Genomic DNA, 27,453 nt, shown 5'->3' with positions numbered 1-27,453 from the left:
GAGGAAAGATACAGAGTATTAACTCTTATGGGAGAAAACGAGACCAGTGTAATGAGCTGGCTTGGTCAACAGATGGCAATTTGGTCGCCGGTGTGTCGTCTGTTTGTTTACATAAGTGGACAGGCGGGATGCCAGGAGGCGTGGCGGTAAAAATATACATGGGTCCAAACGCTGGACACCGCTGCGTTGTTTGTGCGATAAACCAACGAACTGGAACTAACTTACGGCTTCATTTCTTCCCAAAGTAAAAAAGAGGTACGTAAAACGGATGTGACAAACTATTGTGTATAAACAAGTATACTGCGGTCATAAATGTAGGCGCAAATTAGGAAGTCACATCAGCTGAAAGTGTGCCTCGGTATGAACGTCTATGAAATCTGTAGGGAATAATATGCTTCATTACACATATGATAAAGGATACGGTGGGCATTGATATGGGACAAGTTAACTTGCTGAAGCAATACCGCTACAATCGCAACGGAGGATATTATTTACCTGCCCTCACACGATCAATATTTATTGACACTAATCATATATTTTGTAGTATTATTGATCTTGTGAAAATGATAGTGAAGATATGGACCATCCATTATTAAAGGCTGTTACTCGTATACCGATAGCGGGAAATTACTATGACATGCAGGTAGGAACCATGTAATTAAATACCAATTTTCCTAAAGCACATGAAGTACTTACAGGAGAGAGAGAGAGAGAGAGAGAGAGAGAGAGAGAATTATCCACAGGGAAAAGGAAACAAGAAATAGCCCAAGCTCATGGGATATTTAGTGTTTCCTTTTTCCCTGTGGGTATTAGCATATTTATGAATTGCGTGTTATTAGGTGATTTATTCGCAGATGGATAGATAGATAGACAGATAGATAGATGCAGATACAGATAAACAGATAGATGATGAACAGAGAGATAGGCATATAGACAGGTAGGTAACACTGTACAGTAGGTGTATGTATGTATTTATTAATATACATATGTATTCCATTACGTGGGGGAGGCGGTGGCTGAATCGGTAGAGAGGAGGCCTGCAGTCCCGATGGACCCAGGTTCTAATCCCGGCTGGGGCAGGGAACAGTTTAAGGATTTGAATTTTATAAAAGCAGACTTTCCTGATCTACCAGATGACCCGCCGACATGTCATAAAAGTACCCCCGCTAATACCAATACACCAGTCCTGTATGAGACAGCCCTAGCATGTATTCAATATGGACGGTGGGTGTTAGCGCCGAAGTGGTGACATGTAGAGAGGTGTATGGTATGTAGGAGGACTACTGGGCCTTGAGAGCAGGCTGTGAAGCCTATGCCCAGAGTCGGACACACACATACACACACAAAAAAGTGTATTATTGCACAAATTGATCTTACGTTCTTTGGTTTCCTGTAGGGTACACACACGTTGACAAACCAACATATTTTAACATGTTTTATATGACCATTAGGTTGTACATTGTTTATATTCGTCTTCCAGTGTAAATGTCATTACCCTTTGCATGCATAATGGTATGATAAAAACTGCCATTTATGTCACACACCTGGTAATTGCCCTGCATGTCTGTATCGTAGTAGCTTAGGCATATACAAATTGTGTTATTGTTTGAAGGCTATATAATGGCTACGAATCACAAAAAAAAAAAAAAAAATGCCATATGATGCTTGTTTTTATGACATTCTCGAAACTATGATATAATATGTCATTCATTTATCTCCAGCTTTAGAAACATGTAAGCTAGATTTAATTTTTTGTTTTCAAATGGTGTTTCACCCAGAAGGGGGTATTTATTGTTTTGCCAATATATTCGCATATATGTGATAGACGAAAGTGCGTCCGAAAACAATGGAAAGACTTTTTTTTTTTTTTTTAATTAATCAACATAATACTTATGCTTAACAGAGCAAAAACAATAACGGCTATGGGTTTCTGTTTCCCGTTTGAATGTTTGCGGGATAATAATGTAAGCTAACATGGATGTGGTAAGCTGTCCTACCCATACCCAAATAAATACACTATAATATTCTTGTCCGTATTTTTAATACATCCATTATATTCTGAGTCGCAGACTTTTATCATTGGAATGAATCTTTGTCTCAAAATACAATGTATGGGACACAATTCACCATCAACATGGTATCAATGGCGAAGGATTCTCATGTACCATATAATTATCTATTGATAAAAATAACTTAGTTTCACATAGCAGGCCTGTATATTCCCGATTCATAATTTAACCATAGTCTACCATACAACCATTTTCTTTTTTTTCCCGTTCTCCTTTATGTAGCTTGTGCATTAGATGGCGTGATGGTTAGTGCCTTGCAATTTTAACGTTGAGTCGTTACTCCGTATCTTTTCTCCTCGTGCTCCAAACCCTCCCACCCCCGGCCACCATCCCTCCCACTCACAGTTACCAGACATGTGGGGTCTGGCTGCTGCTTCGTGACTATTCGTCGACCACCAATGCTGCGAAGAGTGGGTAATGTGGAACTTTCCCTGACTGTACCTACTCCCAAAGACAGATGAGACACAACACCCAAAGAATTACAGACCCATCATCTGCCTTCCAACAGTGCTCAGGATACTCACTTTCCACCACTGAGAGGACCTACAGCTTTCTTGACAAAAGCAGTTTGCTGCCACCATAAGGCAAGGACTGTAGGAAAGGAAGCTATGGAAGCAAGGACCCGCTGCTTATCACCAAAGCCATACTGGAAGGACCAGATCAATGAAAAAGAACTTGATAATTGCAAGAATTAACTGCAGGAAGGCATTTGGCAGTGTCCCACACTCCTGGATAGGAAAGAGCTTTGCAGTCTATTAAGTCTGCCCGATTGCTGTTAGATTCAACACAGAGATCATGAAGACCGGGACGACCATCCTAAATCTCCATCATGAAAACGGATCATCAACATCGAGACCGATCAACATCAGGAGTGGAATATTCCAAGGGGATTCACAATTACCAGTGCTCTTCTGCCTCGTCCTGGCTCTACTCAGTATTCAACTGAACAACAGCAGTTATGTATACGAATCATAGAATGGCTGACTGAACCACCTGTTCTATATGGGCAACCTCAAAACGTTTGCCAAAGATAACAGACACCAGAAGGGTTTGAATTACGATAGTCAAGACTTTCAGTGACGACATAAAGATGGAGGTTGGACAGGAAACATGTGCCAAAGTCCCCTTTAAGGGAGGAAAACTGAAGACAACCGATAAAAACCTTGACACTGAGACCAAGATCAACGAGCAAGAACGAGAGAGGACATACAAGTACTTAGGAATTATTGAAGGAGACGGTATACAACACTCGGCCATGAAGGAGAAGATTCAGAAAGAGTACTACAAGACAGTGCACATAGTACTGAAGAGTGAACTCAGTGCAGCAAACAGATTTGAAGCTACTGACACGCTAGCGATACGTGTAATGATATACACTTCAACATCATAAATTAGAAACTTATGACATCAAGAGACTGACACCAGTACAAGAAAGACGCTTTCCATGGAGAAGATGAACGACCCAAAAGCAGATGTTAACAGGCTGTACCTACCAAGAGCTTCTGGAGAATGAAGCGTGATGCAGCTCGAACTAGCCTTTAAAACTACCACCACAGGGCTAGATGCATACCTAATAACAACAGATGACCCTCTCCTCCAAATAGGAAAATATCACAGGAGACGCTGCAAAATTCGAGAAAGAGTTTGGCAGCCCAGAAACCCCACCAACGGAAAATGTAGCAATTGTTTATGCCTAACGAACTGAACAGAAGGCAATACACCATGGCAGGAATAAGTGCAGGAAATTTGGGAGCACGGGGCAATGCATGGGAAGTACCCAAAAGGGACAAAAGAGGCGGACGTAAACCAACAGAAGACACACCAGTGACTGAGAAATCCTGGACTGAAAGCAGAGACAGAGGTGTTGAACACAACTGCACAGCACTAGAGTCTCGCCACCAGATCATTATCACCATCGCATTATCAAGAATGGAACAAACCCACAATGCAGGATCTGTGGAAGTTGTGAAGAAACAGTCGGGGACATCATCTCAGGCTGCCCAGAACTGTCAATGACCGAGTATATCCACCGACACAAGACAGCGGCGTACCTGCATTGGATGGTCTACAGGAGTTATAACATCAAGACAGCCGAAAAATGGTATGAATATCAGCCGGCAACAGCCACCGAGAACGACTATGTCACCATCCTGTGGGGTACGTCAATCCACACGGACAGAGAGATAAAAGTCAACAAGCTTGACTTCATCATCAAGGACAAAAAAGAAGAGAGATGCATACTAGTAAATGTGGCAATTCCATCTGAGACAAACACTTCTGTGAAAGTGACAGGAAGGCTGTCCTAGTATAAAGACCGAGAGACTGAAATATGAAAGATGTTGAGTATGAAGACCAAATAAACACCCTGGCCACTGGAGCACTAGGGCTTGTGAAGAAGAGCCTGGAAAAGTACACTAACCGTAACCAAGGCAATATCAACATCAACTAAGTGCAAAAGATAGCCCTGCTCGGAACAGCACACGTACTGCAGAAAGTGCTGTCAGTGAAGTAATCACTGCCCTATAGATCCTTAGGTCCACAGTGTAGACCTGAACCTACAGGAACTAAAGCAAAATGCACGAAGTATATCTATCTATCTATATCTATATCTATCTATCTATCTATCAATCTATATTTATCTATCTATCAATCTATATTTATCTATCTATCTGTCAATCTATCTATCTATCTGTCTATCTATCTATATCTATCTATCTATCTATCTATCTATATATATATATATATATATACTGTATATACAGTATATACCTTTCTAGTGAATGCATGACTCTGACTTACTTCTCTGGCATGCTGGATGGTGTCACTGCTGACCCCAGGCTGAAGAATATAAAGCCATCCTTGCCAGCACCCTTTACCCAATCTTCCAAGTCCTGAAAAGAGAGCATACCTTCTTGTTCTTTTAAAAAGACAGAAAAATGGTTTGTACACTTGTGGTATGAAGCGTATATATATATATATATATATATATATATATATATATATATATATATATATATATATATATATATATATATATATATATATAGGTATAGAGATAGATAGATAGATAGGCAGATAGATATAGATATATAAAACATGCAAGCCTTCAGAAACATAGGTTACCTACACGTCATTAACATTTCCGTTGAAGTATTTCTTTTTTTTTTCTTGCAACTATAAGATAATTTTACTTAGTTTCTGAGAGATATCCGGTAGTGAAGAGGATATCAATATTCTGCATTAATTTCTTTAATTCATGGGCTCTCTCTTGAACTTAATAAAATCGTATGTTAGTACCAAGACTATAGGGAAATATATCCTATTGTTCTAAAAGGGTTAATATGTTCTTGACGACAGAAGCCTATCCTTTAGGCGTTATTGGAGCAGCCAGAGTGGGACCAAAAGGTAGATCATGCTGACATGAAAAGGGGGAGAGAGAGAGAGAGAGAGAGAGAGAACATTAGCAATTCCAGAGAAAGAAGTAAATATGTATTTGTCATTATGTCACTGCCTTATAGGGTACCAGCACTGATGCAATAATTATATGAGTTAAAGATGTGGACAGCAGAGTAGAGCTGCTTTACAAAATCCACAAAGGTCGCTAAACCTCTCCTCAAAGATGTGTGAGAAAGTCATTGAACAAAAATATATAAAAAATATCACGATCAAGTTAGTTCTAATTGAGAGAATTCTTGGTAAAATCTAATAAAATTGCACCATGCTGGTACATGGATATGCATCACTCAGCGATATCTACAAATTGTTAAGCTGACAACCATAAAACAGACTTAAGAAAGTAGTGACTGCTGCCAAATTGTTGAGACGATGCTAGAAATAGGAATAGCACATGTAGAAATGACTATGGCATTAGCATTACTTTGTCTCCGGGGCCTGTAATGATGAGATGGCATACATATTAAATGTCAAGAATGAGAGTCCTGGATACAGATCTCCTGGCATATAGTGAATTACATAAAAATGATAAATGAAGTTGTGTAAGAAGTCTAATTATTAAGCATCTCTTAGGGGTGTTTATGCTGTGGAGTGCTTCATAACTGACTTAAATACTAAAAAGCTTTTCTTTTTCCATGGCGAAAATAATCCTTCGTTATTAGAATAAGTACACTGAAGCTTTTTACCTTTGGGAGAGGCTGTGGAGGTTGACAGTGGATGCCCCCTACATGTACAACAGCTGGGACATATGGTCGTGGTGTCATTTCAACTGTTTTTACACTGTAAAGACAGGGGATATCGTAAGTGTTGTCGAAGAAGTTACTGCAGGTATGAGTGGTGTGAAAGGAAGACACAGTGGATGCTTCGATGCTAATTTTAACATTTCACTGATGACAAAAAACTCTGGATATGTGTTTTCATGCCCACCCAGGATGATTTTGGCATTACTATTCATCCAAGCTAACTTAGAGACGATTTTATTAATTTTCCCAGCTATTTCACGTACTTCGGTGATACGAGGGCAAATCTCTTACCCTTTCCATAGCACCTCTTAATGAATAACATTATATCAATACTCAAGATTTGAGAGGTGGAAGTTTTAAGCCAAAGTAAGGTGTAAATAATACAGACAAACAAAAAGAAAGAATCTTGCCCCAGTGAACTACTACATTACACTCTACCTGTTAATGAGTACGAGACTGGAGTTGTAGCGGATGGTATGCAAACTGGGCATATCTTCTGGGCACAGACCTCGACGGCGACACTCATTCTCAATACTGCAATGCCAGAATTTGCACAGTGCAGTACAAATAAATGGTTATCCTTAAATAGTATCATCTAAGTATTAACTTCATTCTGATGACGCAATACTGGGTTTACTTTTGCTCCCACCTGACAGTTTTCTTAAGTTAGAGATTTTTTTCATAATGGTATGACTTTAACAGAGAGTGTTTGTTAGTTTTATACTGCAAGAGATTTCCCACACTATTACATTTCAGTTATTATAAGGCAGATAGAGTAAAGGAAAATGGCCTTTTTGCAGTGATGGCATCATACACACTATCAGCTCTCAGTGGCCATGTATGATCACAACTTGCTAAAACCATCATATTCCTTTCGAATAGAAAATTTGTAAGTTATAATATTATACAACGTAACTCAAACTACAGTTTGCATTCATACATTATGTACAATAGAGATACAGTATACTGCAGAGTACTGGCCTGTACAACTTGATATATGAGACTAAGTTATTTAATATTCAAAGACTCCCTGACTGTTTTACCTCCAACATTGTACACAAATTGTTACAGTAAAATAATATTATGAAACATAATTAAAATATGACGTACCTGCGCTTGGCGTAATGTTCACTTACAATCCCGAACATGACATCTGAGAGGGTACTAACAGCCCGTTGTGTAAAGGTCATTGGGTGTTTGAAAGTAAGCAACTTGGAAGCAACAAAGGAAGGGAAATTTGTATTTCCTATGATACTAGAAAAAGGACCCATCAATCCAGCTGGAATAACATATATGAAGGGTACCTGTGGAGGAAATTAACATATGAGACGGTAATAAAACAATCAAATCAAAATACAACAACAAAGAACAACAGAAGCGGCAACTGAATGTATACCAGCTTATATCAATTAATAAGAAATGATCTCTGACACACCTGGTAATCAACACAATATATTGCAGTGCAGTATACTCATTTATTCTTGTGCTGTTGTATGAAGACAAAGGATGAAAACTGGTAATATTTGTTAGTCAAAGCAAGGACAAAACACGCAGAGCTCTTGGAGAGTTTTGAGCGATTTTCTTACGAATAATTGCACATCAGGTCAGTTCTTGTTTAACTTTACTGTGACTTTAATTTTTTTTGATGTGCAGTATCACCATGGACAGAGTAATTTGTGTGTGTGTGTGTGTGTGTGTGTGTGTGTGTGTGTGTGTGTGTGTGTGTGTGTGTGTGTGTGTAATAGCCAAACTTAGTCATTAGGGACACCTTGATTATGAACTTTTCACGCTTTATATTTTATCATGTTTTGCTGGAAGTAATCGTCACTTTAAGGTATTATTACTCCACAATTTACTTTTCACCACTGCATCTAGGGTAATTAGTGGAAAATTACCGACTGGTATAAGAAACATGGTCACAAACAATAGGAAAATACACAAAAACACCGGAGAAAATTTACCTTCATTCGGTGAACAACTGACAGGAAACAGTCACCGAAAAAAGGTGAGAGCATGATGAGATCAAACTCTTCGGTTAAAAGATTTTGCACTTCTTCCTTTTCTAAGGCATCTGAACAGAATCCAGACGCCTTCTGAATGAAAGTAAGTGGGCCCGTCATTGTCCACTCAAACATGTTGGGAACAATCATCGAAAGGTCCATGTCAGGCAGCACAACCTCTCGCACATTCTCACGCACTTTTGACGGCTGGTAAGGGGACACCAGTATGATCTGCAGAATAATAACAACACTGAATAGTATCATTCATAATATGTGTATTTTAGCCTTGATAAATAAAAAACTGATTGCCTTCACGAGTTTGACTACCCATCTTAAAAATGATTTCATTTTCCCTAATTACTTCTTAATTCCAAAGGGTCGTTGTGATTATTGCTTACATAATGTCATTCATGGGCAGACAACTGATTATTATTGCCTCACACATTTAGTCCTGTGAATCTGCGCTTCTGATGACCAGTAAAGATGTAAGGCCACAAAATATGAAATAAAAAAAAATACATATATATTTTACTGTTGAGAAAAGAAGGGTTGAATTTCTATGTAGCCTTAGTAACCTATTCATGGCAATGATGCCATTTTACTTTTATCCATTCTTGCTCTTCGCCAGCGGTTTTATTAGGTTTACGATGGATTATTTGGTTTCAAATGATTAGAAACTTCCTCGAGTACCCCTTGCACTGGGAAAGCTCTTTCCAAAACTATAAAAAAAAAAAAAAAAAAAGTAACAAATGAAAAATAAAAAGTGTGTCGATTCCATGGGTGGATCCAGGGATGTCACCCATGGTGTCTGGGCAACACCCATGGTTTATCTCATTAAAGTAAATATCCTGTAATCTACATATACAGTATATAACGCATCTTTTACTGGTTATTATGTTTATTCCTCCCACACAAACTACCCTTGCTGAGAAATGCTGCATAGTTGTTTAAGAGCAAGGGGATGTGGAACACTCATTTCTTTGGAAAATGATATGGGCAACACCTCAGAAACATTCCTGGATCCTTCGCTGCATTCATTGGTGTTGGAGGAATAATATACCCGGTTTACATCAACAACAGCGTCCATATGATTAAATACTGCGTGTCAAAATTTAACATTTCTGTACATAAACTCAACGGCATAATTACTGAACAAGTCAAGGAGTGACTGATATTATAGTAACTGTTACTATTCAAGACGGAAAGGGGAGCAAGAAACAGCATGGCGGAATGAAGAGGTGAAATAAGCTGTGGCACAAAAGAAGAAAGCATATAGTGAGTGGATGGAAAGCAGGGGCACATGGCAAGTGGAGAGGCTGAAGATAGTTACTGTACAGTGTATGTAGCGAGGAAAAAAGGTGGAAAAATTAATAAAGGAGAGTAAGAAGAGAGTGGATGAGGAATTTGGAAAGAATTTGAGTATAACGAGGAGAGAATGTACGAAAATGTTCTGGAAGGAGGTAAAGAGAGATAGAAAGGGCAATAAAGAAGTTAACAGGGGAGAGAGAGATAAAAATTGTAAACTGATAGTGTAGAAGAGGGAAAAGTGAGCAGATGGAGGGTACATCTTAAAGAACTGTTAAACATACAGAGAGAAAGTAATGTGAGTATAAGTTGGTGGAGAATGGCTGGGAGATACAGGGAGGTGAGAAGGGAGGAAGAGATCAGTAGGATGGAAGCAGTGGAAGCAATGTATAGGGAAAGCCCCAGGAATTGATGGAGTGTGTGGTGAAATACCGAAGCATGGGGGAGAGATAGTAGTAGAATGGGTGTGGAAGATGTGCAGATTGGCCTGTGAGGAAAGTAGAGTCCCAAATGACTGTAGGTCAAAAGTCAGGTATAAGTATTCCCCTGTACAGATCAGAAGGGGAAAAACGAAGCCTGTGGTAATCATAATGGTATTTGTCTTCTTAGTGTAAAAGGAAAATTGTATGGTAGGATACCTATTGGCAGATTAAAGGAAATAACAAATTAATTAGTTGGAGAACAGGGAGGCTTTAGGAAGGGATGAGGCTGTGTAGATTAGATATTCATCCTTAGGTCTTTAGTGGAAAAGTTTCTAGAAAAAGCAATGAAGTTGTATGCAGCTTTCATGGATTTGGAGAAAACATTTGACAAAGTGAATAGAAAAGGAATGTGGAAAATATTAAGAATATGTGGAGTACAAGTCGTTGAATGCCATGAAGAGTATCTATGAGGGTACCAAGGCTGCAGTGCATGTGGATAGTGAACTAAGCGAATTATTCTATCTGAAAGTTGAATTGAAACGAGATGTGTCATGTCTCCATAGTTGTTAAGTGTATATATGGTTGGGGTTATAAAAGAGATTCAAGGTAGGGTAGTGGATGTAGGGGCAGCCCTAGGGATGGCAATGTTTGGAAACTTCCTGTACTGTTGTATGCAGATGATACTGTATTGTTAAATGAAGACGAAGGGGAGCTGCAAGGCTTGGTGAATGAGTCCCGGAGAGTGTGTAAGAAACGGAATTTAAAGGTGAATGTAGGGAAGAGTAATGTCTTGGTCTTCGAGAGAAATGAAGTCACTGAATGTACAGTGAGGATGGGTGATGAGGAAATGGAAAATGTGAGTGCATTTAAGTACTTGGGCAGAGTGTTGAGTAAGGATGAAAGGTTGGAGGATGAAGTGTTTGAAAGGGTTCAACAAGGAAGAAAGGTTGCCGGTTCCTTGAAAGCAGTGATATGAAATAGGGTAGCGAGCATGGAAGTAAAAAAGTCGCTTCATAACAGTATCTTGATACCAAGTCTAACGTATGGATGTGATGCTTGGACCTTGCTGGAAGGACACAAGTCAAGAGAGAGAGCAGGGGAAATGAGTTATTTGAGAGGAGCATGTGGAGTTACATGGAGAAACAGACTTACAAATGAGGAAGTAAAGGGTGTTGTGGTTTGAATGTGGATGTCATAGAAAGTGTTAGGAGAAATACAATACGGTGGTTAGGCCATTTGGAGAGAATGGAGAGTGAGAGACTTACAAGAAGAGTGTATGTGAGCGAGCTGGAGGGGAGGGGAGGTAGGGGGAGGCCGAAAATAAGATGGAGAGATGGAGTGGAGAGGCTTATGAGGGAGAGGGATGTGAGGTGGGGGAAGGGCAGTCAAATGGCGGGAGACAGGGTGGCTTGGAGGCGGTTTGTTTGTGGCCACCCCTTGTGGGATTAATGCGTCTGGCATTAGATAGATAATTAGTTACTATCCAGTGTGGTCCATATAAAATGCTTCTATTCCACTCCAACAGAAGAGCTCTCGTGCTGCATAGGACGAAAGAACAACTGTTCCTATTACTGCAGAAGTCACCCACCCTCACCCACTAGCTGATGGGCAGGTGTAAGTGTAGAAAGTTTTCGGAGTGTTGGGTGCGAAGTGTGTTCAAAGGAATACAAAGGAAAGCAAACAGCAACAGACCTTATGGTCCTTTTAAGGCTGCATGTTACAGAGTAGACTATGACTATAAGATCTAATTCTACATGCTGAAGGATAGGTATAATAAAGCAAGAAGGCTCCCAACGCCTCCAAATCCTCCAGGAGGAATACAAAGGAAAACAAACAGCAACAGACCTTATGGTCGTTTCGTGGCTGCTTGTTACAGAGCAGACTATGACAACGAGATCTAATTGAACGTGCTGAAGGATGAGGATAGTAAAGCAAGAAGCCTTCCCCTGTCTCCAGACCATTCAGTTAAAACTGGCATGAGAAAATGAGAATGACCGCCATGCAGCATGGAAAAAATGACATGGAAATTTTATAGGAAAGACTGAAAAGGAAAAGTTACATTCTATAATACTTCATGTAAAAGCTAACTGTAAGAGAGAGTAATAAAGTGTAATGAATAATCAAATAAATCAATAAATTAGGCATGGCATTATATACGAGTCCATTGAGTTACCGTGGTGTCTGAAGACAGCATGGAAATTGTACAGTGCACAGCATAGACGTTCAGGGGTGGTGCAGCAGCCTTGCATGGCACTTTTAAGGTAGGCAGCAGCCAGTCAAGCCCCTGCTCCGTTCACTCTACTATGACAAGGAACTTTCCCATGAGGAACATGTACACAAGTTAACTCCTGAAGCAGTAACCTCTGGTACATAAAAAAAAATCCCAATGGTGGTCACTTAACTAACAGGGACCCTCAGTAATCCACAGCCCATCACAGGTCGAAAGTAAGAGTAGTGATCATTAACTCAGGGCTATCTGTGCAGATCGTTGTCAGTGCTTCTTCCACTTTATTTGCATGTAATAAACTGATAAATATATAGTGACGTGACACGACGCTATGTACGGGTACGTTAAGTTTACATAGTGTCTTGTAGACAAGAGAGGAATGAAGTTAAGCTTAGCTTGTAAAGGTAAATTATCCTGACGGAAACAGTCACCCGAGGATTCTCGTGCAAGTACTTGTCTATTTTGTTTTTAAATGTCTTAATTAAGATACTGTTCACGGTATCTGAGGGTAATCTGTTCCAGATATTTACGGCCCTTCGAAGAAGTATTTTGTTTCATGAGACTGGAAAGGCTTTCCCATAATTTTGCAGTTATTTCTCCTGCTTTGATTCAACTGGTCTATTTCAAAATATTGATTCAAGTGCAAGTTGTCATATCCCTTCATGAGTTTGCAGACTTCAATAAGGTCACTTCCTAACCTGTGTTTCGTTAGAATAAATAATTTAATTTCTTTTTGGCGTTCCTCATATTATTTTCTTCTCAGTCGTGGTATCATTTTTGTGATTCTTTGCTGTATATTCTCTAATTTTTCTATTTCCTTTCTGTAGTACGGAGACCAGAACTGCACACAATACTCGAGATGGAAGGCAAGCATGACTTTTTCCGATTGAAACTCGAAAGTTCCTCCAATAAACCCCACCAACTTGATTGCAACTTTAACCACCTTTGTGCACTGCTTACACGGTTTTAGGTCATTTGATATTATCACACCAAGAAATGTTTCCTTTTCTTTAGTTGATAATTGGATATTGTTCATTCTGTAGTTTGCATGGACGTTATCTCCAGTATAAAGTACTTTGCATTTTTCTGTGTTGAACATCATATGCCATTTTTCTTCCCAACTTGCCAATGTATTAAGGTCATTTTGTAGCTGCTGCCACTGTAATATTGTAGTTACTTTATTGGTTATTTTAGTATCGTCAGCAAATTAAGATATTTAACATTTTAAACCACCGTCTATGTCGTTTATGTAGATAATAAAAAGTATCGGCCCAAATACTGAACCCTGGGGAATGCTACTAATCACATTACACCACCTGGATTCCTTTCCGTTTATTACAACTCCCTGTTTTCGGTTTGAAAGTCAGTCTTTTAACCATTTCTGCGTATTTCTTCTTTATTCCCTGGGTTTCTATTTTGCTTACGAGATGCATGTGAGTGATAGTGTCAAATGCTTTCTGAAAGTCGAGGTAAATTATATCCTGCTCTTGATTCATCATGTGTAAACATAATTGAAGAAGTCCAGAAAGTTAATTAAGCCTGAACGTCGATGTCTGAATCCATGCTGTGAGAGTGATTATATTGTTTTCTTCTAGATAATTAACTGTTTTATCTCACGGTTGTTTCCATTAATTTGCACACTACTGATGTTAAGGTGATTGTGTCACGACTCTAAAATATCTTAACCTTTGGCGTCCCATCAACATGAATTAACGTCCACACGTTTTGTCACTGCCAATCCCGTCGACGTACATAAACGCGAATCAATTGCAAGGTCCCTAACTTGCACAATTTTCAATTTTCGCGAGTGATTTTTGATATAAATACACGGGACACCTTCCTCTACAAGATACCAGGCAGGGACAATGCCTTACCCAGCATGACCTCCCCCCCCCTGCATGCCATTGTCTCAGCAATTCACCAGTTATCAGTGACCTGGCCAGTAAAGCCGTGGCAGCCACGGTACAAAATTCAGGGCCAGAGTGATTCCTCAATCGATGACAATGTGGAGGACAAAGTTTACATAGCATTAGAGGAAGAATCAGTCAGAAATGATGATCAGGTAATGTGGCAAAAAAAAGTCAGGTATGGTGATGAGTTAGTGAGTGAAACAATGCTTGTAATGCCTATATTACTGTTTGAAAACCAATATACTCTCATACTACATATAAATTGGTACCAAGTAAATAAATAAATACCATTTATGAGTGGTGTGAAATAGTTATCCTCCCACAGAACTCGTTTTCTTTGGTGCCAGCCTGTTAGAAAACCCAGTAAGGTAAGGAGGTACTGCTATTTGGATCGAGTATTTTAAACCTCAGGTGAGTGATTTCTCTATGAATTTTCGATGTTTCTCACCAAAAGTGGAGGTTTGAGCCAAAAAAATTTTTTTCCAAAAATGGTCGGGATTGGGGGGAGTCAGTGGTGGAAAAGTGGTTGGGATGGGGCGGGTTAATACATAGCAGCTAGTGACATACATATATAGTCTAGAGGTTAGGTCAATGTCAAACCTGGGGGCCAAAGGGAAATGACGTTAGCGCCTCTCCAGAATGCCTCTCACAAGCACAATAGCCCACAAACAGCGCCCCGTGATCATACACACACATACAGCGCCTCGTGACCATACACACACATACACACACACAGGCATCTAGAACATTTCAACAACAGTGTAGCACACGTGACACGACCCCTGCTAAACGAGAATGTAGGTATCAGAGCTCTGAAGGGGGTTGGCGATCATAGTGAAAGGTTGTACAGAAAGAGCGAGAGGGAAGGCTAGCAAGAGGAGCGAGAGGGTGGCAGAGAGATAAAGCGAGACAGGGAGGTAGCTAGCGGGACTCTACTTTATACTTCACTCGAGTGTGAGAGACTTGTTAATATTTCCAAGACAAATAAAAATAGTCCCATACTAATCTTTACCTCTCCTGTCATTGCATGACAATGGGAATTAAGATTACCTACTTACAAAACTTCTCACGTATAACAACCGCTCGTCGACGAGTCTAATATATGTATAACTGATGTACAAAACTTCACTACAAGCACCTTACGAAGTTTAACAAGATATGGTGGCAGCAGAAGTATGAACCTCGTCTTCAAATCTACAGTGAATTTCTACAAAAGCAGGCAAGAGTGTAACCAATATCAGCTTCAATTCTACAGTTGATTGTACACAATCAAGACACTACAATTCTATGATCAAGTAACCACAAACGAGTATACAATAAGAAGAACGAGTTCACGAGTCTACAAGCCTACGAGTCTACGAGTGTACATTTGAGTCTACATTATCAAGATAGAAAATAAACAATACCTCTCACAACCAACAACTCACAACCAGCTCCTGACAGTATTCTCTCCAACCCCCCCTCCATCTCCCCAGTCATCACGCTGATGCAGAGGTGAAGAGGTCACACGACGCCTTGCCAGTAGTTTAACAAAATATTGATACAAACAATCTTCCAATTTCTACGACGAACCAAAGAACTACAACCATCTACGGTCAACTACCAGTAACAAGTCTACAAGTCATCCCTGTAATCTTCTACACACACCTACAAGTAGCGACATTCTTCATCCCACAACGAGTAAATCACAAGAAAAAAAGGACCGATAATAAATTGAGAAAGAAAAACAAAACAAGCAAACGAAAAGCAAAAACACAGCAACAACCACCAGACCACCACCCTTCTCTCCATCCACCCCCTACCTCCACCTACCTCCACCGCTGACCCAGGTTCACAGAGGTCAAGACGACGCGGCGAATACCAAGCTCATATTCAAAACTCATCTTACTCCTCTTTACTCAAGTTACTCGTCGCTACTCATTTACTCACCACAGCTACCAGTGTGGGAAGTCGACGTTACCATGCGTGTTTGCTGAGACGACGCCATGTCAATCGACTCGTGTGTGACACCACCACTCACACCATTCCCACCACGGTAAAAATTAGTGAGTTACATAGTTACTTCATTTATACAATACACAGTGATAGACAACACATTTTTCACAAACATATAAAACGTGCTTTATAGTTACAACTTACGTACACATTCTTACTTCAATTATCTGCATAACTCAAACACTAAATAATCACCAACAATAAATATTCTGCACTGTATATATTCAATCATTTATTATAGCATTTATTTACTACCAATGAGTGTTACCATTTATACTCAGTGAGTGATTAAAAGAACTGTATTAAACATTTATTAATTAAAGCTACCTAGTGGAAACAGACAAATTATGTTACAAGAAAAAAAAAATGGCCAACACAAATGACGTTAGCAAGAATGAACAACATCTTCCACACAATCGTGAAGACGAAGATTTCCACACAGTGCTGACACATATTGCCCACGATAGGTACAAGTGAACAACAAGTCAGTGTATATAGTTACTACTGTATATAGTGTATATATATATTTTTATATAAAATAACAAAACATGGGACTATATAATATTTTCAGTAATATCTGTCCAATATAAACTAAACTTTAAAAAGAGTCCCAAGGGAATCATCCAGCAATTATGCAACCTCGGACAATACCGAAAAAGCTTAGACAAACGAAAAAACAAACTAAAGAAAATCTGTCTATCTATCTATTGCCAGACGCCTCAATCCCGTTTGGGGTGGCCACAAACAAATCGCCTCCACGTCGCCCTGTCCCCCACCTTTTCACTGCCCTACTCCCACCTCACACCCCCCTCTCTCATATACCTCTCCACCCCATCCCTCCATCTCATCCTCGGCCTCCCCCTCCCTCTTCCCCCCTCCACCTCACTCACATACACTGTCTTTGTCAGTCTCTCACCCTCCGTCCTCTCCACATGGCCAAACCACCTCAGTGTGTTCCTCCTAACGCTTCCTATCACATCCACAGCCACACCACAACGCTCCTTTATATCCTCATTCGTCAGCCTGTCTCTCCATGTGACTCCACAGGCTCCTCTTAAATAACTCATTTCCACTGCTCTCACTCTTGGCTTGTGTCCTTCCAACAACGTTCAAGCTTCACTTCCATACGTTAGAGATGGTATCACAATACTGTCACGTAGTAACTTTTTCACTTCCATGTTCACTTCCCTGTTTCTTATCACTGCTTTCAAAGAACCAGCAACCTTTCTTCCCTGCTGTACCCTTTCAAGCACTTCATCCTCCAAAAGAAAATCAATACATACCAAAAAAAAAAAAAAAAAAAAAAAGAATAAGATCACATAACAAACAAATGAAAATAAGCTTAAGTGTTACAACAAATGCCAAACTAAAACATAAACTCCTTCTATAAGTGAAACGAAAAGCAAATTAGTGTTCTCCACGAGCAAGTGGCAAGGCACATCATTACTATCATCGACCGCAGCACGACCGGATTAGCTATGTCACGACTGCAGTTAATACAATATTACTGCAGTTATTACAATTATGCATTACCACAATGTTGCTACAATATTATGTAACAATTCATACAATGTTACAGTTATGCATTACTACAATGTTACTACAATATTATGTAACAATTCATACAATGTTACAGTTATGCATTACTACAATGTTACTACAATATTATGTAACAATTCATACAATGTTACAGTTATGTGTTACCACAATGTTACTACAATATTACAACAGTGTTACTAGAGTTACGTTACACTTGCTACAGTTATGTAACTACAAACGATATGTAACAGTTACAATATAATTATGTAACAATTCATACAATGTTACTACAATTCTGTATTACCAGAATCATCACACAAGTTAGGTGAAATATTAGACATTATTAAGGGGATAAATCCATATGTAATGTAATGACCTAGCAGTATTACCATTGCACAATTACATGTGTATGTCTGTTATACATACACATCTTACAAAATGTCATACAATAACCAATCTAATCATATTGCATTTATTCAATTATGTATACAACATGTTTAAAATGTAATATTACTGAACCACTGCAATATTAACATGAATATTATATCTATACAATATTATAATCAATGTTATGTATCAATACATTAGAATATGTCAATGATAACTGCTGTCAGAGGACCGCCAGCTGCGTGACCGAGCGATGTCACGACTCTAAAATATCTTAATACATAATAGCTAGCAACGTACGTATATAGTCTAGAGGTTAGGTCAATGTCAAACCTAGGGGCCAAAAGGAAATGACGGTAGCACCTCTCCAGAATGACTCTCACAAGCACAATATCCCACAAACAGCACCTCATGATCATACACACTCATACAGCGCCTCGTGACCATACACATACACATACACACACACACAGGCTTCTAGAACATTTCAACAACAGTGTAGCACACGTGACACGACCCCTGCTAAACGAGAATGTAGGTATCAGAGCTCAGAAGGGGGCTGGCGATCGTAGTGAAAGGTTGTACAGAAAGAGCAAGAGAGAAGGCTAGCAAGAGGAGCGAGACGGTGGCAGAGAGATAAAGCGAGACAGGGAGGTAGCTAGCAGGACTCTACTTTATACTTCACTCGAGTGTGAGAAACTTTGTTAATATTTCCAAGACAAATAAAAATAGTCCCATACTAATCTTTACCTCTCCTGTCATTGCATGACAATGGGAATTAAGATTACCTACTTACAAAACTAGTTGCGTATAACAACCGCTCGTCGGCGAGTCTAATATATGTATAACTGATCTAAAAAACTTCACTGCAAGCACCTTACAAAGTTTATACAAGAACTGATCTGTAATTTCCGGGGAGCAACTTATTTCCTGTTCTGAAAATTGGTGTTACATATGCTAGTTTCCATTCACATGAGACACTCCAAGTATTTAACAATTTACTGAATAAGAAAGAGAGTGGCAGCAATGCCTCATTTTTTGCATCTGATATTATATCTTGGCCAAATGTTTTGTTTACGTTTGCACTATTTATGGTTTTAAGGATATCACCATTTTGGATAGTATAGTTACTAAGGATGGTGCTGTTTGCAGGTTTATGGGTGACAGTAGGTTTCTTGTGGTGTTTTCTACTGTAAAAACAAATGCGAAGTAACCGTTAAGAATGTTTGCCATTTTAACCTCCTTTTCTGTGTGTTTGCCATTGTTCATTTCTAGAGGTCCTATTGATGTAGTCATAACTTTTTTCTTTCTAATATAATTGTAAAATTCTTTAGGATTTGATTTTCACATATTAGCAGTGTGGATCTCCAGGGCCCTCTTGCTTTGTCTGATAAGGCTTTTAGATGCATGTTATAGATTATCTTACACTTATTTATTATCATTATTTTGTGTAGTTTTTTATTTATAGTAAACATGTTTTTGGCTATTAGGCTACTTATAATTTCGTCGGATCATAACTTTGGTTTACTATTACCAGCTGGACCCCTGTTACGTAGTGATACACATGACTTTTACTGTTTCGTTAAATTTTTTGGTGCATATTTCCAATGTTTTGTTTATGCCATCGGTTTCAGGCCTTTGATTCCAATCCATGGTTGTAAGTAGTGCTGTGAGTCTGATGAAATCTGCTCTACAATAGCATGGGACTTTTTCTTTGCTCTCTGTTTCTTTCATTTTTTTCAGTAGTAATATTAAACTATATAATTCGATTATTGCTGGAACTAAACTCAGGTCTGATTTAGACGTTGTTAAATGGGTTATCATTTGTCGTTAGGCTTGTTTTCTCTTGTTAGGTATTGTATGTGCTTATAAAGGGCACTTTCTCGAAGATTCTTGTAAAGCTTATGCCCTGAGTGAGCAGTTAACAGTTCACCTGACTTTGTTACTGGTAGACTGATGTCACCAAAAATTACACTATCCTCTTGACAACAAATTTCTGCAGTTTGAACATAAAGTTTTTCATCTGTGTCAGTTGACAGTGTTGGAGGAGGATGGACGGAACATATATTTATTTTACGCAATTTAATATTCAGTTGAGCATAACTGGCATCTGTGTTGGTAATACTGGGATTGGATGGCACAAGGGTGTGAAGATTAGTTTTCACATACAGTAAAACACCGCCACCAGCACAGTGTGGTCGCTCATATCTAAAAATATTGTACCCTCTTAATGAGAATTCCGCTAAGAAGTCATGGTCAGACGTGTTAACTCGAGGCATCCCATCGACGTATGGGTACGTTGCAACGTTTTGTCACGGCTAGTCCCATCGAAGTACTGGTACGTCGCGCAATTGCAAGGTTCATAATTTGCACAATTTTCAATTTTCGCGCGTGATTTTCTGTACGTATACACGGGACACCTTCCTCTACAAGATGCCAGGCAGGGATAATGCCTTACACTGCATAACCTCCCCCCCCTGCATGCCATTGTCTCGACAATTCACCTGTTACCTGTGACCTCACCAATAAAGACATTCAGGGCCAGAGTGATTCCCCAGTCGATGACAATGTGGAGGACAAAGTTTACATAGCATTAGAGGAAGACAGTCAGAAATGATGATCAAGTAATGTCGCCAAAAAAGGTCAGGTATGTTGATGGGTTAGTGAGTGAAACAATGCTTATAATGCCTATATTACTGTTTGAAAACCAATATACTCTTATACTACACATAAATTCGTACCAAATAAATAAATAAATACCATTTATGAGTGGTGTGGAATAGTTACCCTCCCATAGAACTCGTTTTCTTTGGAGCCAGCCTGATAGAAAACCCAGTAAGGTAAAGAGGTACTGCTACCTGTATCGAGTATTTTAGATTTCAGGTGAGCGATTTCTCTATGAATTTTTGATGTTTCTCACCAAAAGCGGAAGTTCCAGCCAAAAAAAAAAAATCCAAAATAGCTCGGGATTGGGGGGGTGTTGGGGTGCGAAATAGCTCGGGACGTGACGGGTTAATCAAGGACTCTGTGATTCCGACGATGTCATAATTTTCTAGTAAAAAAAAAAAAGATTCTAAATCCTCAAATTTGTTCCACAAACCATGTGCATCAACATGGCAGACTCTAATTGTCTCAAATAGTTTATGAACTGACTTTGTGGGTATTCACATTGAGGTTGCTGCTCCCGGACGCTCCACGTTTTTCTTTTTTTGACGAGGGCAAGTTTATCATATAAAAGTCTACCTAGCCGTGCAGCTCCCACCAAGTCCAAATGGAGACCATCTTTCTGGAAATGAATATGCCGATCATAGAACTGGTCCCACAGATTGACCAAGTCGACTCCTCCTTGCGTTCAGAGAGATTTTAGATGGTTATTTATGCTGAAGGCCTTGTCACAGAGGCTATTTTCTGCACTGATCCTTGGGAGTATGCTAGACATTATTACTTTTCTGGACTTTGTTTTAAATTGCTTGAGTATCTCATGATACTTTGCTAGGAATTCCTCTGATCTGTTGCACTTCAAATTGTTTGTACTGCGATGATTGTTGTTGAGAATGTTATTGTTTACATCTCTTGTGACCTCATCAAAAGCTTCTGTAATATCACATAGTCCACCTCCTGGAAAACAGTATCTCTTCCTACTGCTGTGGGCGTGTCCACAAAATTCCTCCAGCTGACCAAGTTCGGTGGAATCCCCAGTAAGCCTTGTTTCTTTGATCAGGTCAACCGCTTCAGCAAGGATCTGGTAGTGATTGTATGTAGTTTGGGGGAGGTGCTTTCTCACCAAATTTACATACATACAAAGGAGGTGCGCCATTTCCTGCTGCAGTAAAGGGGATTTCACTTGGCGAGGGAAGTACAGAATTCCTGGGGGAGAAAGTTACAGTATCGTTTGTGACTGCTTGATAGGCAGGAGCTGGTAAGGGGGTCGGTTTCTATGCATCTTTCCTCCTGAAAAATTATCACTGACTCCGACATTTGCTGCTACAAACTTTTTCAGTGTCTCAAACTCTGCCTTGAGTTCCCTGTAATTTCTCCGCAATTCAGCTAAGCCGTCTTCCAAATTTCTTCTCATGCACATAGTTTGAACACAGGTGATGAGAAGTAATCCGAAAAATATTGACGAGCAAAACAACCAGGACACTCCTGGAAGGTCTTCAACAAGGATGACATTGAAAGAGGTAATATTTTTAAAGTACGACGAAAAGAAATGTAAAAAAAAAAAAATGGATAAGGATGTTATTATAAATGTATAAATTATTCTATAAATGAAATATTGAATTACTAGGGAGATAGCCAGTCTATATACTAACTCCCTTTACCAGCGAAATGAAGAGTAGAAAATCCACTTACTGTGATATTATCTAACTTACCAAGAAATGTGGAATTATGCCCTAAATTGAATCACTGAAAAGAATAACAGAATGATGGGAAAAGTAAAAAAAAGAACCTAACTTCACTCGGCAAAAAGCTGTTCATGCGGAGTATAAATTATTGTTATGTCCGCATCCCACACTGCCACAGGCTGCAACAGCAGTAGTCCAGTATAGGAAGGACGTTGCCCAGTGAGTTGTTCTTCCTATGGTCAGCCAGCATTTAGGTGTACAGTACAGAAGAGGCAAAAATAAACACTGGCTCCTTAAAGTTCACTGTCTTATTTTCCAAATAATTCCACTTAATGCTTTCCAGCTTCACTTCGCTGTTCTCACAAGCACTGGAGCTATACAAACTTTACTAATTGCTATTACACTTAATGCATGACAACATTTCACTGTTATCACACAAGTACCGAAAATATACAAACTTCAGTACACGTCACTGTTTGCCACTGTTTTCACAAGTACCAAAAATATACAATCTTCACTGACACTGCACTACACTCAAACTCAACCAAAACCGACTGGACTCGTTCTAGTCTCTTATCCATCCTTATATAAGCCTGCATTGTTTGAGAATCATCTACTTCTCTCTCACTCTATCTCTCTCTCCCCCCCAACACAAGTTTCTCTAACTGTCAGCTCCAAACTCATGCACTGTACACACTACACTTTTTCCAAAATTTAAAAACAAATCATGGATTCAGATAACACAGCTTCGAAGTCCCCCGGGGGGGGGGGGGAAGCATAAATGCCCCCACCTGCCACCCCTCTCCCGGGGACAACTCAATTTGCCTGGAACCACTATCTGACTCACTTCTTCATTTCTGCAACATTCGCGGCCTTTCCTCTAACTTTCGCTTTGTTAAGCACCACCTCTCCTCCTCTAAACCTCACCTTCTTTTCCTAACTGAGATTCAGCTGTCTGAGGCAACTAACAGGAAACCCTTTTCTGTATCCTCCTATCTATCTATCTATCTATAGCCCGACGCCCTAATCCCGCAAAGGGTGGCCGCAGACAAAACGCCTCCAAGTCACTCTGTCACCCACCATTTGACTCCCCTCCCCCCAACTCACCCCCCCCTCCCTCATATACCTCTCAACTCCATCCCTCCACCTCATCCTCGGTCTACCCCTCCCTCTCCCCCCCTCCACCTCACCTACATACACCCTCTTAGTCAGTCTTTCATTCTCCATCCTCTCCACATGTCCAAACCACCTCAGTGTATTTCTCCTAATCTTTTCAACCACATCCACATCTACCCCACAACGTTCCTTCACTTCTTCATTCGTCAACCTGTCCCTCCATGTCACTCCACATGCTCCTCTCAAGTAACTCATTTCCACTGCTCTCACTCTTGACTTGTTCCCCTCTTGCAAGGTCCACGCCTCGCTTCCATACGTCAGGGTAGGGATCACAATACCATCATGCAGTGACTTCTTAACTTCCATACTCACCTCCCTATTTCTCATCACTGCTTTCAGTGTGCCAACAACCTTCCTTCCCTGCTGTACCCTTTCACGTACTTCATCCCCCAAAGTTCCATCCTTACTCATCACACTACCCAAGTACTTGAATGCACTCACATTCTGCATATCCTCACCATCCAACCTCACTGCACACTCTGTGACTTCATTCCTCTCAAACACCATAACTTTACTTTTGTTTACATTAACTTTCAGTTTCCTCCTCCTACACACTGTCCCAAATTCATTCACCAAACCTTGCAACTCCCATTCATCTTCACTCAACAATACTGTATCATCAGCAAACAGCAACACCGGAAGCTTCCAAATCTCACCCTCATTCATTAGGGCCACCCCCACATCCACTGCCCTACCTTGTACCTCCTTTACGACCCCATCCATATATATATTAAACAGCCATGGAGACATTACACACCCCTGTTTCAGTCCCACATTGAGATCAAAGAACTCACTCAGCTCACCATCCACTCGCACCGTAGCCCTAGCTCCCTCGTACATACTCTTCACAGCACTCAACAATTTCCCCTCCACTCCATATATTCTTAATACCTTCACATACCTTTCCTATCTATTCTGTCATAAGCTTTTTCCAAGTCCATGAAGGCAGCGTACACTTTCCTTCCACTTCTCTAGATACTTCTCCACTAAACATCTTAGAACAAATATCTGATCTACACACCCTTTTCCCTTCCTAAATCCCCCTTGTTCTTCTCCAACTAGCTCCTCTGTCATATGCCTAACCCTATCAATGAGTATTCTACCATATATTTTACCAGTCACACTAAGAAGGCAAATACCCCTATGGTTACCACATACTTCTCTCTCCCCTTTTCCTTTGTACAGAGGAACAATTATACCTGATTTCAGTCCTCTGGAACCCTTCCCTCTTCCCAAGCCAATCTACACAACTTCCATATCCACTCCACAACAATCTCACCCCCATACCTAAGCATTTCACCACACACTCCATCAATTCCTGGGGCCTTTCCCAGCTTAATCTTCTTCATCGCTTCCACTACTTCCGACCTACTGATCTCTTCCTCCCTCCTCTCATCTCTTCTTCTCCCAGCCATTCCCCAACCACTTATACTCACACTGCTCTCACTCTCTACATTTAACAAATCCTCAAAGTGCTCCTTCCATCTCCTCAATTTCTCTCTCTTCTCCACCAACAATCTATTATTCCTATCTTTCACTCCCCTACTATTTCCCCTTTCACACTGCCTTACTTTCTTTACCTCCTTCCAAAACAATTTCTTACTCTCCCTCCATTTCACACTCAAATTCCTCCCCAAACTCTTCATCCACTTTCTTCTTACTCTCCTTCACCAGTCTCTTAACCTCCCTTCTCCTGCTCACATATACCTCTCTCTTCTCTCTCTCATCTTCTCCCCTACTTCTACTCGCCAACCATTCACCATATGCCTTCTTCTTTTGTTCCACAGCTCGTTTCACCTCATCATTCCACCATGCTGTCCCTTGCACACCCTTGCATCTCCTCCTCACTCCACAAACCGCCTCACACGCTGCGCTTATCTCTTCCGTGAATATCTTACATACGTCTTCCACCCCTTCCATCTGCTCTAGCTCATACCTTCCCAATCTTTCTTCCACTATGCTCTTATACTCTGTCCTCTTCTCACTATCTTGCAATTTCTCCACTCTTCTTCATTTCAAAGACAAAGGTGGCTGTTGTGTATACAGTATATACGCAACGGCTTATCTTGCTCTTGTGTTCCTGAACTCGATTCTTCTGAATTCTCTACACTCTGGCTTCGGCTTTCCTGTCATTCTCTGACTAAATATATCTGTGCTGTTTACTGATCCCCTAATTCTACTGACTATCAAAAATTCTTCGACTATTTTACTTCTACGATGGAACACATTCTATCCATTTCTCCTTTCTCTGAAATTTCCATTCTAGGAGATTTCAATGTTCACCACCACCTTTGGCTCTCCTCCCCTTTCACTGATCCACCTGATGAACAACCCTACATCTTTTCTATCATTAGTGACCTAGAGCAGCTTATACAGCACCCTACCCATATCCCTAACTGCCTTGGAGAGAGCCCCAACATACTTGACCTCTTCCTCACAATTAATCCTTCTTCTCACACTATTAATTTTTTCTCTCCGTTGGGTTCCTCCAGTCACAACCTTATTACCTTAACCTGTCCTATCGCTTTGGTACGGCCTGTGGACCCTCCAAAGAAATGCCGTCTATGGCACTTTGGAGCTGCAGATTGGGAGGCCCTCAGGCAGTACTTCTTTGACTTTCCATGGAATGATTTTTGCTTCCATGGTCGGGAGCCATCTGAGTGTGCCTTGCACATAACTGAGGTTATTCTCTCGGGCATGGAAGCATACATTACTTTCTCATATCCTCTGACTAAGGCAAGAAAGGCTTGGTTTAATCACGCTTGTTCTAATGCTGTCCGCAACAAGGAGAGGGCCTATAAAAGGTAATGGAGCCAGCCCACCCCTCAATCACATCTTTTTTATGTTTCTGCCCGGAATCATCCTAAGTCTGTTCTTCGCTCAGCTAAAAATAATTTCATCCGTACTAAATGCTCTCAACTCCAGCTCGACTTCTTCCCGCTCCTTCTGGCACCTTGCCAAAAACCTTTCTAACAACCTTACCTCATCATCTTTCCTTCCTCTTTTCTACGCTGATGGTTCCGTAGCTATTTTTTCTACTGATAAAGCAGAGCTCTTCACTCAGACTTTCTCCTCCAACTCCACCTTAGACGATTCCGGTGCTGTTCCTTCCCCCCTCTGACTTCCTTATGGCTGATATTAAATTTTCTTCAGCTGATGTACTTTCTGCCATCACAGGCCTCAATACTAACAAGGCATATGGTCCTGATGGGGTCCCTCCTATTGTCCTCAAGAACTGTGCTTCTGTGCTTACACCCTGCCTTGGTAAACTCTTTCACCTTTGCCTATCAAATTGTACCTTTCTTGCTGGAAGTTTGCTCTCATTCAGCCAGTCCCAAAGAAAGGTGACCATTCCCAACCCTCTAACTATCGTCCAATTGCTTTAACATCCTGTATCTCAAAAGTTTTCGAGTCAATTGTTAATAGAAAAATTTTAAAGCATTTTCCCTATCACAACCTTCCTTCTGATCGTCAGTATGGGTTCCGTCAGGGTCGCTCCACTGGCGATCTTCTCACCTACCATTCAGACTCTGGTCATCCTCCTTTCGGGATTTTGGCGAAAGCTTTGCCATTGCACTTGACATCTCAAAGGCTTTTGATCGAGTCTGGCATAAGTCTTTAATTTCCAAGCCACCGTATTACGGTTTCTATCCTTCTATCTGTGGCTTCACCTATAGCTTCCTTTCTGGTCATTCTATAGCCGCCGTTGTAGATCTCCTAGATCTATCAACAGTGGTGTTCCTCAGGGCTCTGTCCTATCACCAACTCTCTTCCTTTTATTCATCAATGACCTTCTAAGCTGTACTTCTAACCCTATCCACTCATACACTGATGATTCCACCCTTCACCTTTCCATTCGGTTCCTGCAACGTCCATCTCAG

At 40.3% G+C, this 27,453-nt stretch overlaps 1 protein-coding gene across 1 annotated transcript in view; it reads right to left on the bottom strand.

Annotated features, from left to right (window-relative positions):
* The window catches only part of LOC145401633 (UDP-glycosyltransferase UGT5-like), a 60,932-nt gene that overhangs the window by 24,044 nt on the left and 9,435 nt on the right, over nucleotides 1–27,453 (bottom strand). The window contains exons 2-6 of the mRNA XM_080273826.1: nucleotides 8,227–8,496; nucleotides 7,376–7,569; nucleotides 6,704–6,799; nucleotides 6,209–6,302; nucleotides 4,869–4,960 (exon numbers count right to left, since the gene is read on the bottom strand). Of these exons, the coding sequence (XP_080129952.1) occupies nucleotides 4,869–4,960; nucleotides 6,209–6,302; nucleotides 6,704–6,799; nucleotides 7,376–7,569; nucleotides 8,227–8,496 (746 nt within the window). The remainder of the gene's footprint in view (nucleotides 1–4,868; nucleotides 4,961–6,208; nucleotides 6,303–6,703; nucleotides 6,800–7,375; nucleotides 7,570–8,226; nucleotides 8,497–27,453) is intronic.

Source organism: Coenobita brevimanus, chromosome 56 (assembly GCF_032717465.1).
Source record: "Coenobita brevimanus isolate Jiangsu-jjx chromosome 56, ASM3271746v2, whole genome shotgun sequence".
Taxonomy (NCBI): domain Eukaryota; kingdom Metazoa; phylum Arthropoda; class Malacostraca; order Decapoda; family Coenobitidae; genus Coenobita; species Coenobita brevimanus.
The sequence above is the reverse complement of the archived record's forward strand: the minus strand, read 5'-3'. Positions and strand labels throughout refer to the sequence as shown.